This window comes from Cavia porcellus, unplaced genomic scaffold (genome assembly GCF_034190915.1).
Source record: "Cavia porcellus strain 051 isolate PalLab524CR breed Dunkin Hartley unplaced genomic scaffold, mCavPor4.1 scaffold_1, whole genome shotgun sequence".
Classification (NCBI taxonomy): domain Eukaryota; kingdom Metazoa; phylum Chordata; class Mammalia; order Rodentia; family Caviidae; genus Cavia; species Cavia porcellus.
In genome coordinates, this window is record NW_026947484.1 from 129848333 (window position 1) to 129861083 (window position 12751).

At 49.1% G+C, this 12751-nt stretch overlaps 1 protein-coding gene across 1 annotated transcript; it reads right to left on the minus strand.

The window, feature by feature from the left end:
- Positions 1 to 138: 138 nt before the first annotated feature.
- On the minus strand, positions 139 to 12688 carry Eps8l3 (EPS8 signaling adaptor L3). Its single transcript, XM_063255584.1, has 19 exons — positions 12529 to 12688; positions 10747 to 10801; positions 10518 to 10582; positions 8714 to 8872; positions 8302 to 8451; positions 8155 to 8210; positions 7660 to 7796; positions 7465 to 7574; positions 7085 to 7208; positions 6944 to 7005; positions 6680 to 6754; positions 6218 to 6366; positions 3158 to 3239; positions 2859 to 2893; positions 2261 to 2453; positions 1919 to 2047; positions 1544 to 1617; positions 934 to 1066; positions 139 to 685 (listed from the first exon to the last, which is right to left on the minus strand). The coding sequence occupies exons 2-19, from the start codon at positions 10775 to 10777 to the stop codon at positions 674 to 676; spliced, it is 1776 nt and encodes a 591-aa protein (XP_063111654.1). The 5' UTR covers positions 10778 to 10801; positions 12529 to 12688; the 3' UTR covers positions 139 to 673.
- Between the last annotated feature and the right edge of the window lie 63 nt (positions 12689 to 12751).

Here is a 12751-nt window from a genome sequence, read left to right on the forward strand (position 1 = left end):
TGCTCCTCTAGGTCATCAACCAGCATGATGATCACAGCCTACAGCTGTCAGTCCAGCACTCTTCGATACTGTGAAATGCAGTGTGCTCAGCTGGGCTGGTGGTTGGGATACCAAGAGATATGGACTTGGAAGCTTAGAGATGCTGAACAGTCTTGGAATTTATTGATAGTAAAGAGAGTTTGGGCCATAGTTTTCCAGTGCTGATTTCCAGCTCCAGGTCACAAAGTGAATTCTGTCCCCTCTTCAGTCAATCTGCCCGCCAGTAGATGTAGTATTGCTGCTTTTTAATGTCCAGTGTCCCAGCCCTTCCTGCCTCCCTGCCTTTAGCTCTGATCAGGCCCAGAAGAAGCTGCAAGGGAGGCACATGAAAGACTTGAAGATACTTTTACTGGGAAGGAAAGGGACTGAATAGACTCCCCACAAACCTAGACAGAAGCGTGCCAGGTGTAGGAAACAGAGAAAATAAATAGGTAGTAATTGGGACGTGTTCCCAGCACAGCAGGAAGGGTACCATTTGCTGCAGCACCTGGGCCTGTTCACCCTCTTGCTGAGTGAGCTGAGCTGTGTGGTTTGCTGAAGACCGAGGGGTTGCAATTCTCAGGATTCTAAAGTGTATCAAATACTCCATCTTGTAATGCAAAGTCCTTGATCTTGGAGGTTTCTGAGCAAGTGTCTAATGGCTTATCTGATGGAGGAAAAGAATTTAGATGGGGTTAAAGTCAGTTGAGGGAGTCCCAGAGCTCATGCCACCAATAAGCTTGGAGTGTCAAGGCACACCTGAGTGCAGGAAGACAAACCCTGGAGGAGTACCATCTGCTCAGCACGTGCTGCACTCAATCCCACCCAGGGTTGGGGCTGCTTAGCTTGCCACCTAGCACTGATACTCCCACTCAGACCCTCCCAGTAGGAATCAGGACCCCACAGTGTTCTCACCCCTAGTGTCCTTCTGACAGCCTCTAGCCGGGCCACAATCCGTGGGGCCTCCTGGGGACACAGCATCTGAAGCTCTCCAGTTCTCATGTGAAGTAGCTGGTTTCCTGTCATGGACCCAAGGGTCTTCACCGTGCTGTCAACAAAAACATCAGAAATCAGCGGTGAGTGGGAAAATGCTGGGCCTGAGTACTTGGGTAGAGAAGGGGTATTTGAGGGCTTAGAAGTTAGGGGTTATGGAAAGGTTCATGGAATGGGGTATCTGAATGGAGGAACTGGTTTGGCTTCAACCAATCCCAGGACTCTGGAGGAAGTGCTCTGGAAGAGAATGTTCTGGTAGGGAGGGGTGATTGAACCGGCAGCCAAGATTTTTCCCAAGTTCACTACCCCATCCTTGCTGCCTTCAACAATGCATGGGTTCCCCAATTGATGACCTAACCTAGGTTTAGACACCCCACTTTGCTGTCCTTTCAATCAGCAGGGACAGCCTGCAATGGAGTTGTCAGGAACAGTGGAGGCCAGGTTGTACGCTCTGGATCTCTGCGTTTCCATGGATATCATCTGAGTCCTTCATAAGACTCTTCCCCATTACCCTATGGGCCTGGGCACTCACACAGTGGAGAAGTTCTCTGCCTGCAGCCAGGCTTTAACCTCCTCAGGCCTTGAGCTAAGTCGAAGCATTGGTGCCTAGAAGGGGGTTGAAGCAGGAATCAGAGGGCATCTCATCTCACAGGCCCACACAGCTCCTAATATTCAGGTCCCCTCTCTGAGGTCCCCTCAAACCACTTATCTTACTCTCTCATTCTCTGGTCTAGCAGTGACCTCTTGTTCTCTGGTCTGATCCAAGACAAACTTGGCACCCCATAAATATACAATAAACTAATAAATCAAGCTTAAGACTGTATCCTCCACTTTGTCATTAAGTCCTCCTTAACCCCACCTCTGATCCAGGACTTATGGCTTTTGGATAGCCCTGGCTGGGTAGTACCCGAAGGGATGACGGGGCCTGGGGCCCAGAGGCTCCTGATTGCAGAGGCTCCAGGATGTTGCTGGGAATGTAGCCACTCTGTCCTGCCTCATTCTTCACCAGCCACCACCGCTTGCTCTGGTCCAGAATCTGCCAAGAGTCACCACCTGTCACTTCAGCTTCTGTCTTGCCAGCCTCCGCCACTCCCCAGAAAGCCTCCCCACCACCACCTCAGGCTTTTCTCACTTTCCTCCTCCTTTTCTTGGTCACCTATCCAGGCAGTCCCATGTTCATGCTACCCACTCCAGGGAGCTCCTACACCCAACCATTGCCTCCTTTACTAGCCTCAAGCCCAGACCTTACCTCCAGTACCTCTCCCTGGACCACAGTCAGTTCCTGTGGGTTCCTTGCTTCAAACTCATATAGGACTTGCATTTTCAGAGTTGGCTTGACTGGTCTGGGGCTGGAGGACCGGTGGTTGGCGTCCTCAGGCTGAAAGCCATGTTTATATATTTCATCCTCAGCAAAGTATGGGGTTCTATGTAATCTAGAATCTCTGCCATAAAAAATGGAGACAGGAAGGCTGGAGAACATGTCTTAGAAATTAATCCCAGTCCCAGTCCCAGAAGCCCCGGATGTCCCTTGACTGCTGACTAGTGTTGACTTTTTGGTTCCCTTACAAGGTGGTGGCAGCAGTGCTAGATGGGGCTTTGGGTGGGTGTTTCTGCAGATAGGAGGACTCTGCAGACATTTCCAGCAGTGGGATTTTCTATGTCTGACCTCCGCTTTGAATATTTTCTACTAGAGCTCTGGGAAATCAGAGGCATGTGTGAGCAGTATCATGAGAAGAAGGGTTTGGAGCCTAAGGAAGATACAAAACTGATAACACAGTGTGGGAGAGGGGTACATTGGAGCCCACAGAGTTTCTGAGATGTAGAGATCCCGAGGTTGAAAGGCATACCGGAGGGTAAGAGAGTCCTGATGTCTTATGGGTGCCTGTAAGGGACAGAACAGAGAATGAGTGAGAGCAGGAGGCAGCCAGCCTGGGTGATAGGGAACGGGCTATCAGACACACAGCCTTACTCCCACACAGCTGCCTCCTGTCCCTTTCCTACTGACCCTACAGCAGTAGATGTAGGTACTCACACCCACCTGCTCACCCATCATTTAATTGTCATGTACCGATGATTTGGACTGGGAAGGCAAAAACTTGTCAGAGACCATGGTTTTGGGTGAGGCTCTGTGCCTAACATGTCTTACCTGGAAAGAGGACTCCAGAGGCTGCCAGCCATTAGAGAATGTAGGTTGGTAGGGAGGAGGCTCATTGCCTGTCCAGTCAGCCCTGGGGGGAGAACAAAACTGAATTCCTATCACTCTGTGCTTCAGGGATCTTCTAGCCAATGGGAATGTGGTCCATGTGCACAGAGAAGAGGCTGCAGAACACCTACATAGGAGCAGTTTAGTAAGAACAAATCCTGTGGTGCAGGTGTCTGAGGTTTCTCTGTCCACAAAGTCCTGATATAGCATCCCCCTGATAAACAGTAGACACTCATCACCCAGATCAAGGGTTAGAATTAAGGTAGTAAAACCCAAAGTGTTAGGGCTAGAATAACCCTCGGGGTCTGGTGCAGTATTTTTTTCCTAACCTGTTGGCAGTGTCCCAGCATCTGATCTCTTTTTTTCTAATTACAATGCGCTGGAATGTTCTATATGAGACGCACCATGGCAGGGTTGTTCTAGTTGGCACTAGAATGGGGCTGGCACTTGCCTCTCAGCCTTCCTCTTGCCCACCAGCAGGGCTTGGATAGTTCTTGCAATGCTTGGATAGTTCTACTTGCCAGCTAGGTGTCCGCTCATCTCCTTGAGGAAGTCCTGCTCCCTGCCTCACTTGTGAAGAGGTCAGTATTCCTTTGAACTTAGTAAATCATTGGCTTATTGCTCCTCCCAGGCTTTGCTGCACATGTTTCCCACTTGTCTGTTTTTCTTACCCTATTGGACGTCTGGAGGACTGTTCCCTGAGTACTGTGTGGTAGGTACAGAGGTGACAGATAATAAATGTTTGTTCAGAGGGAATGGAGAAAATATTTCTTCTTCTGAACCTTCCTCACTGATGCCTTCTCTTTGCCTTAGAAACATACACAGATCTTCCCTTGACTCAGTTGTGACCCTTTAATCTGTTACTCTACAACCTTCTCCTTACCAAATGCCTGGGAGTGCGCTTGCATGCCCTGCATACACTTATTTGCCTTTTCTTCTGTCATTATTCCTGCAGCCTGATTTATACCTCTGCCATTATTTTATTAAATGAACCCATGATAATGTCCTGATTATCAAGTCCAGTGGCCTTGTGTGGTCTCTGTGCTCCTCAATCACCACGGAACCTAGTGATACTTATACCTTTGGGTCAGAATTGCAAGTTTGGGCCCAGACTGGGCAATTTAGCAACTTAGTGAAATCTTGCCTCATGTATAGTTTTCCTAAGGTCTCCAATTCTTGAAGGAAGGATGAATTTTAGAACACAAAATGATGTGTTAAACATGATTACTCAATTTTAAAGTGGCTGAGTAAAATATATGAGGTTCTTTTGTTGGAATCCACTGTACAGCCTCTGTTTCCCTGCTTTTCTTGTGCAAGGCAGATGCCAAGGCTGTCCCCACAGACACAGTGAGCCAAGCAGAGCTGTAGAAGTCACTGGGCTGGGAGACCCGCTGATCCAGTGTCCTGGGCAACTGAACACTGCTGTGAGATGGGCAGTCTCCCCTAGATCCATCAGTTATTTCATTTAGTGATAAATCAAGACAGCACATTAAAAATTGGTTATAAACAATTCAAGTGTCCATTAACAAATGAAGGGGTAAGCATACAATGGAATCTCATTCAGACACGAGGAGGAAGGAAATTCCGACACACGCTGGAACATGGACGGACCTGAGGACGTGCTGAGTGAATAAGTCAGTCAGAAAGGGAGAAACCAAGTCTGAGCGCACTGATAAGAAGTATCTAGAATAGCCAAGTCTATAGAGATAGAAAGTAGAATAGGGGCTGAGGAGAGGGGGTAATGAGGATCATTGTTTAATGGCTATACAAGTTTTGTTTGGGATGATGAAAAAGTTCTAGAAATAGATCTGGTGTGGCTATGTAACATGTAGTTTACTGAATTATATACCTAAAGTCACTAAAGTGGTAAATTTTATTCTATTCACAACAAAATAGATTATATTGAACTAACTCATGTATTTAAACAAAGTAGGCAAAACTCCTTTAAATGGACTCAATTGCAAAGAACTGATCGGTAGGCAAAAGGCTAGCTAGAAAAGCTGGCTTATTTCTCTGTGGACTCTTGGTTTTCTTCCTCTGCCCTTTGTCCTATGCTTTTTTAAAAAATAGGGTCTCATTGAGTCACTAAATTGCCAAGACTGAGCTCAAACTTGCAGGCTTCCTGCCTCGGCCTCTCAGAGTGCTCAGATTATAGGCATGTACTAACATACCAGGTACTTCTTACTTTCTTGACCCTTTTGCCATTTGTCACTTCTAGGCGACAGTTTCCAGATGCCCTGCCCTTTTCCTCATGGAAAGAACAGATATGTTTGCTTAAGAAAGTTCGGGGCCGGCTCCTGGCATGCTGCTCAGCTCACCCTGTCACTTCCAGCTGTCACTTCCATTCTCATCGTTCTGCCACACAGCCAGGCAGTCCTCTTGTCCAGGGACTTGCTTCCTGGCCTCTGTAATAGTTCTACTGATCCCATAGCTCAGCAAATCCAAGTCAGTCTTGTCCCCACTTCCCGTGGCTCTCAACAGTTCGGTTTCCGGTCCAGGATCCATCTCAGTTACATCAGCTTGGGGGGCTGAGATCGCTTTTTCTAATTTATAATCAGCTGGCTGCCATGGGCTTTGATGTTACATTTACAGAACCTCTTAAATCAGTAGAGCTTAAATTCTGGACTGGATTGAAACAAAGTTTTCACTGTGTCCTTGCTAACATGAGAAAATAGTTTAGCAGAAGGTTTGGGTCTCTACTTTCCTGGGCAGAAGATATTTCATTCTTTCAGTTGTGGATAGAATTGGTGTTTTTTTTTTTTTTTTTTTTTAGTATTAGGAATCAAACTCATGACCTCATGCTTGCCAGGCAGGGCACTGTGCCACTGAACTAAATCCCTGGGCTGATTTGTTTTAAACTGATTACAGGTGATCAGTTGAATAACATCCCCCAAGTGGTTTTAAAATACTTCTGATTGGTCATAACATAATACCCAGACACCCCTCATGTCTTGCTCTAGTCCCTGTCACTCTCGGTTCACTTCAGGCCTTGTTTTCACTTACGGACTGGTGGTCCAGGCCATTCCCAGGCTCTTCCAGAGACTGCTCTCAGGTAGGCTTAGACAAGACTGCAGCAGGTCAATGGCTTTGGGGGTGAGGAGCGGTGAGATCACTTGAGCTGTAAGGCCATCCTCAGGACACTGGCTCAGGATCTGGGGAACGGATAGACGGTGTCAGGAAGCCTAGGCCAGATGAAATGGAAAAAGGTCCAGAGTCCCCAGCTTGTCTCTGTTGGAGTACTGGTGTCCTTGGCTCTGACCCTAGCCCATCAAACCTGTCAGAGGGTATTATGTACCACAGAGATGGAATTTTGGAGGTGAAGCAGGAAGGTGTGCTGGGTTAATCAAGGGGCAGACCTCATAGCCGCCCTCTGCCCCCCAGGCCCTTCTCCAGACTCTGATCCTTCCCTTATTTTTTCTTGACTTCAACCTATCCCTCTTGATACCCTTTCCTCCCTTTACTCACGAAGCTCAGCGTTTGGAAGAGAATGTGCACAAACTCAGGGGCACTTGTCTCCTGAAGCCTGACGGCCAGGTTCCCCTGAGGATATAGGACAATGTTTGTCTTACCTTTTACCCTATGACATCTTTACCAGGACCCCCAGTACCCCACATAAAACAATTGTTTTATGCCTTGGCTGGGAGGAGGAGGAGAAGCTAGAGAAGGGAAAGACTTGGGATGGTTAGAGAGTAGGGGAAGGGGTTTGGGGACTTGCAGGAAGACACTGACCAGGAGATTGAAGCTGTACTTGATCTTCTGAAAGCAGTCAATGTACTCTTCCTGTGTTATCCCTGTGGGAGAAGAGGTAAAGGCAGTGTCGCAGAACATCCTAAGACAGCCCATTCCTCTCCCATGGTCCCTAACACTTACCTCCCTGAGTCTTGCTCTTCTTTTTTCCAAGTTTCTTCTTCTTCTTATGGCTGGCCTTTGCCTCAGTCTCCTTCAGCTTTTCTGTGAATAGCTCGATGTCCCTTAGGACACGGTTCAGTATCTCCTAGACCCCCAAAACCCAGGGCCTTGAGTGGGCAGTTAGGGTCACCCTGGAAGTCCAAACCTTGCCTCTGTCTTCTGTCTGCCACAAACCCCCCACCTTGGACCCAGACTTGGGTCTGACCAAGCTCATCTGTCTCTCCTTAGCCCAAGTTTCCCTGGCCACTCTGGGGTTCTAATCTTGGAAGAATGAAAAGATTCTTGTTTTCCTTTACTCCAGTTCAGAAAGCCTCAGAAAACCCAAGGTTATCTGTAGTTACCTCTTCCCTTGTTGTGTGCTCGGGGGACGGTGACTGCCTTGGAGAAGCAAAGGCACTTGGTTCTTGGGCAGTAGGGTAGTGTGGCGGGAACTTCGGGGGTGGTGGGATGTCTGCAATAGAAGGGGATCATGGTCCTAGAGCTGCTTTGACTTTCGATTCAAACCTTCTCCACCCAATCACAAATCCCAAACTTACTGTGCTCTGGGGCCATTCGATGGGGCTGTTCTGGAGGGGACCCTCGCTCTGGAAGGGAGGCCTGTTCCACAGGGTGTGGCTTTTCCAGAGGTCCGTTCCATTTCTCCTGACCTGAATAAAGGCTTCCAAATTGAGGTCTGTGGAAGACATTGTGAAGGATGTGTCTTTGAAGAGATTCTTGGTACAGAGAAACCTTTCCCCAGAAACTCTGCCCCTGCTTCCTGCTCTGCATCTGACCTTCCCTAACCCCATTCTGCCTCATCTGCTTAAACTGCAGGCCTTCTTGGGTCCCATAGAAGTCTCCAGGGACAGTCCTCAGTGCCTTGTGGGTCCACTCCTTTCCTTACCCCCAATCTCTGTCCTGGTTTTATCTCAGTTTTAGGTCTGATTGACTGTACTGGAGGCTCTTGAGTTCCCCAAGGTATGGTGCTAGGGTCTGGCTCCCCAAGGCCTAGGCTATGAGGTTTCACATGTGACTGGGCAAAGGCTGCCTACCTTTGCTCTAGCTCCTCCTCCAGTGCCTTCTGTAGGCTGGTCCTCAGTCTCTGTGCCTAGAGGAAACTGTAGTCAGCCAGGGGTGTGTGTGTGTGTGTGTGTGTGTGTGTGTGTGTGTGTGTGATAAACCCACTCCTGGCCACTCACCCCTACTTCCTCACACTGGAAGAGCAAAGTACTGGTGCCTGGCAGGCCAGACTCCTGTACAGTGATGGACAAGATCGAGTTGTAGGAGCAGGTGTTGAGAGCCACATCCATGGCCTTGATGTTGTCTAGGCGGTAAGAGTCCAGCTCCTCCTGGGTCAAGCAGAGAGATTAATTGTGAAGCCATTGAAAGCCAGGTTTGGCTCCTGGGAGCTCTTTATGTGGTTTCCCTCTGGGATGGGGTGCCATCTACCTGACTCTTGTGCCTCTGTCCCACCTCCTGTCCCCTGTTACTTCCTGGGCCTGGTGTGTGTTGTGTATGGGGAGGAGTGGCTGCTGTTTTGGCCATGAAGCAGTGGAGTGGAGGAGCATGAGGTGTGTAGGGCCCATCTCTGGGTTTTGTGGGAGGACTGACCTTGGTCTCAATGTCCAGCAGCTGGAGCCAGCCATCTTTGACCTGCAGGATTAGGTCTTGGCTCCATACCCGGCCCTGCGCATCCATCTCCTGCAGCTTCTGCAGGACATCCTTGGGCTCTTGGATTCTCTGTGTCCCCAGCTTACATGTCATCAGGTGCTAAAGGGAGAGGGGACCAGACGGGGAGGAAGCTTGGAGAAAGAGTATCAAATGTGGGAAGTCAGGAGTAAAAACAGAAAAGGAGGAATGCAAGTCCTTCTTCCCCTTATTTGGAGGTCCCAGGCTCTTAGTGGAGCCCCCTTTAAGGTCAACGTGAGGGTCAGTATAGAAGCAGCTGGGCTAGGGATGGGGTATCCAGGCCTGCATCTGAGGTGCTGCACATGAAGTTTTAGGACTCCAAAGAATGGATAGTGGTGAGGTGGCTGGACTACAATCACCCAGCAAATGATGTCTGAACTCCTGAGGGGTAGGGGACCATCAGATCTGTCCCTGGCTTCCTTTGCTGCATGTAGGAACTGATCCCCTTAGGCAGATCTTCCTCCTCAATTACCCGGCATTCTTGTTTCCCTGCCTTTCTCATACTGCTCCCTATGGTCAAAAGTCTTTTCCACCTCTGGCAATCTACCACCTTGGGTCTTTCCAGATCAAGCCCATCTCCTGATTCTAACTCAGAGATCACAGTGATCTGTCTTCACTCAAGGTCTTGTCTATTGCTAGCCTATGGTTTGGTGGGTTTTTGCCCCTATCTACAGCTCTCTAGGAATCCTTCCTAGGAATCCTCTCTAGGAATCAATCCAGCCATATGTTGCCATAATGAGTTGCCCTCTTTCCAGTCTGTTTTCCTCTTCCAGGGAGATGCAGTCCGTGTTCTCCCCCTGGATCCTCCATTCCAGCTTGGGGCCAACTCCTCTCCCTATTTTAACACTGCCATTGGTTCAGGGGATCCTGATACTCTTGTTATCCTGAAGATGTCTCCTCTTTTCTATTAGGCCTCAATGAAGCCAGTTCATCAACACGACTTCAAAAACAAGCCAAATACCCCTGGCTTCTCCCCAGCTGGCTGAGGAACCATATCTCCATTGCCTTGTGGGGTAACCAGATCCCATGTCAGTGTCACTCCCTACTGTGTCTGTGCTATAGCCTTAATACCTGAGACTGTTAAGGCGAGGGCAGTTTCTATCCCACACCCTGTGCTGTGGCCCTGACCGCATCTCAGTGACGTGTACTCTTCTGGCCATACCCCTGTGGCCTGTGCTTTGCTTTCAGCATGGTGTTGACAGCCCTTCAGGTAACTGGAAGTAATCTGGTAGGTAATCAGGAAGTGTCATCATTTTAGGTGGGGCCAGAAACTCCATTCCAGCAACACAGACTGCTGGACATCGCAGGCCCAGGCACAACCCCTCCTCCACATGGCCCTCTCAAACCCTGCTGCCTTCATATCTTTCTTCCTTGAGTCATACCTGGTCCTGAGCAAAGAGCAACTCTATGGAGGTGAGTGTAGTGAACAGTGGGTAAGATACAAGTGTGGTTGGTTGGGATGATTCTAGTGGCTTCTTGACCCCAGATATCTACCCTCTCGCCCTCCCCTGAACCTGTTGTGCCAACGTCCAACCATTCTTCCTCCCTGCATATGGCAGGTGCTGTTAAGCTTCAGATTTTTTTGAACCAAGTTCACAGAATTTGGCCAGGGCAGATTACTGGCTTCCACAGCAGGGCCATGCATCCTGTGTTTTGGGAGGGTTGTGGGCATACAAGAACTCTTAAGTTTACTCAGAAACCACCCGGAGACCCCAGAGATACTCACCTCCACCCTGTGCTGCTGAAGGGTGGGCTCTGTGGTGAGCCTCTGGGAATATTCTTTCCGGTGCACTGTGGGAGAAAAAACCAGGGACAGCAAGTGCCAGAGGGATGAGATGAAGCTTAGATGATTGCAGGAGTGGTCAGTGCTGGGAGAGAGGCTGGAGATTAGGGAAGGAAGCAGTTTAGCCAGGATCTGAGTGAACAGAGGAAAAGAGGCGGTGGAAGAAGCTTACAGTAAATGGCTCTGCTGCTGGGCCGGGACATGTTGATGCTGCTGAGTACAGCTCCCTAAAACCCCAAGAGAACCAGAGACCACCATCAGAGGTAGGAAGATGAGCCCCAGGTACCTCTGAGCTGAAGGCTTCTATTGCTCCCATCTGGGACCCAAAGCCAAATGGATGAGCCATGCCCACTTCTGTAGGGAAGACGAGGCTCAACAGCCTTTCCTGCCTGAGCAGGCCTTCTCAGTCCCATTTCAATTTTGCAAGCAGGAAGGAAGCTGATGTTAGCCCCTAAACTGGAACATTCTCAGGGGGAGGCTGTGCCTTCACATGTCTGTGAGGGCGCTTTGTAGGACTTGCTAATCTGCATTCCCCCAAGTACCTGACAAATACCTGTGCTTTTTTGCCTTCCCTGATTCCATATTCCTTCCCGGGTACTCTCTTCCCCAGCCTTTGAAATCCAGCTCATGGAGCTCCTTCCTGACACAGTTCTCTTTGGCCACCACTCTGCCCATATGGCCCTGTGAGTGCCTCACAGCCTTGTACATTGCCCTCTGACAAAAACAGTCAAGCAGCCCCCATGGCCAGTGCCATAAGACACTTCTAAGCCCCTCAAGAACATACTCTGTCCAGTGTTCACCATCTTCCATTTGCACTATTCTATGGCTTATACTTTCTTCAATTCTTTTAATCCTCAAAACAAATTCATGAGGTGAATACTGTTATTATCCTTAGCTATAACATGTCCTAGGACTCCGACACTCAAAGAGAGCAATACACCTGAAGTCACTATGATTATTTCACAGAAAATGAACCCAAACCCATTGGCTGCACATGTCATGTTTGACATCTATATCTATATCATCTATATCTATCTCCAATAAGGGGAGTGGGCTGGCAGTTGAGTGGGTCTGGAGCATTTGTCTATTGAAATGGAATGCAGTTGAATGCGGTGTGTGTGTATGTGTGGGGTGAATTGGGTGTTAGTCTTGTGTGTGAGTCAGTGGTATATGTTAGCTGAATGGGGAATCATGAAATGGTGTTGGTTTGTGGGTCTCCATACTTTCCCATGGTGCACCTGATGTATGTATGGAATCCTAGAATATCCTGGGCAAAGTGTAAGGAAGCACCCACACCCATTTATTAGAACTGTTATGAAAATAGTTACAGAGGATCTGATAAGACTCAGTGATTGGGGAAATGAATCTCCAGTGAACAATTATAGGACTTTATAGAGGAGGAGGCCAAACCTCTTTTTCCTCGTTTGAAGGGACCCCTTTCCTCTGCAAAGAGGAGTCCTGGAAGCCTGTTCCTCACCCCAGTGAGCAAGTATGACACACTTCCTGATTCTAGACATGGAGGAGAAAGCAGCGTTGTCCCCTTGAATCCCCTCACCACGGTAGTCCTGTGGGTCCTTGTGAGTCTGTGGAGCAACAGTTGCTGCCAAAGACCTGAACCTTAGGAAAGGGAAGGAGGCCAGTTTTGGCCCATCTATACCCCTTGGAATGTGGGAAGCTGTGCCAGCCCCATTTTTCCCATTTGTCCCCCAAATGTAGGATCTTGAAGCAGGGAAGTGAAATCTGTATCATAGACACTGGGGTGACTATCCCGAAGCCACTTCCCAAACTCTTTGCTCTGCTTCTGAGCCCATAAGCCACCCACTGAATTCTAAATCGTTCCCCAGGCTTACCCTGGAGAGGCCCTGGGCTGGGAAGACACTGAGTTGCCACCACTTGCCTTGGGGTCCCCGGAAGCAGGCCCAGGCCCTGATCTTACCTGGAGATGGGTCCTTACCTGGATGATAATGTGATCTGATAGCTGATTCCCCAAAGGGGCTTGCGTTTGAGCCGGTGGTCAGGTGCTGGTTGCGGAAAGGCAACGGCTTCTCTGCTTGCTGCCTCAGGGAGAGCCCTGCTGGCAAGCAGGCAGCTCTAGGTGAGCAGACAGGCCCTGTGGTGATGAGGCTCCAGAGCCAGCCACACCTGTGCTCTTTGGACTCTGGTAGGTGGAGAGGTTT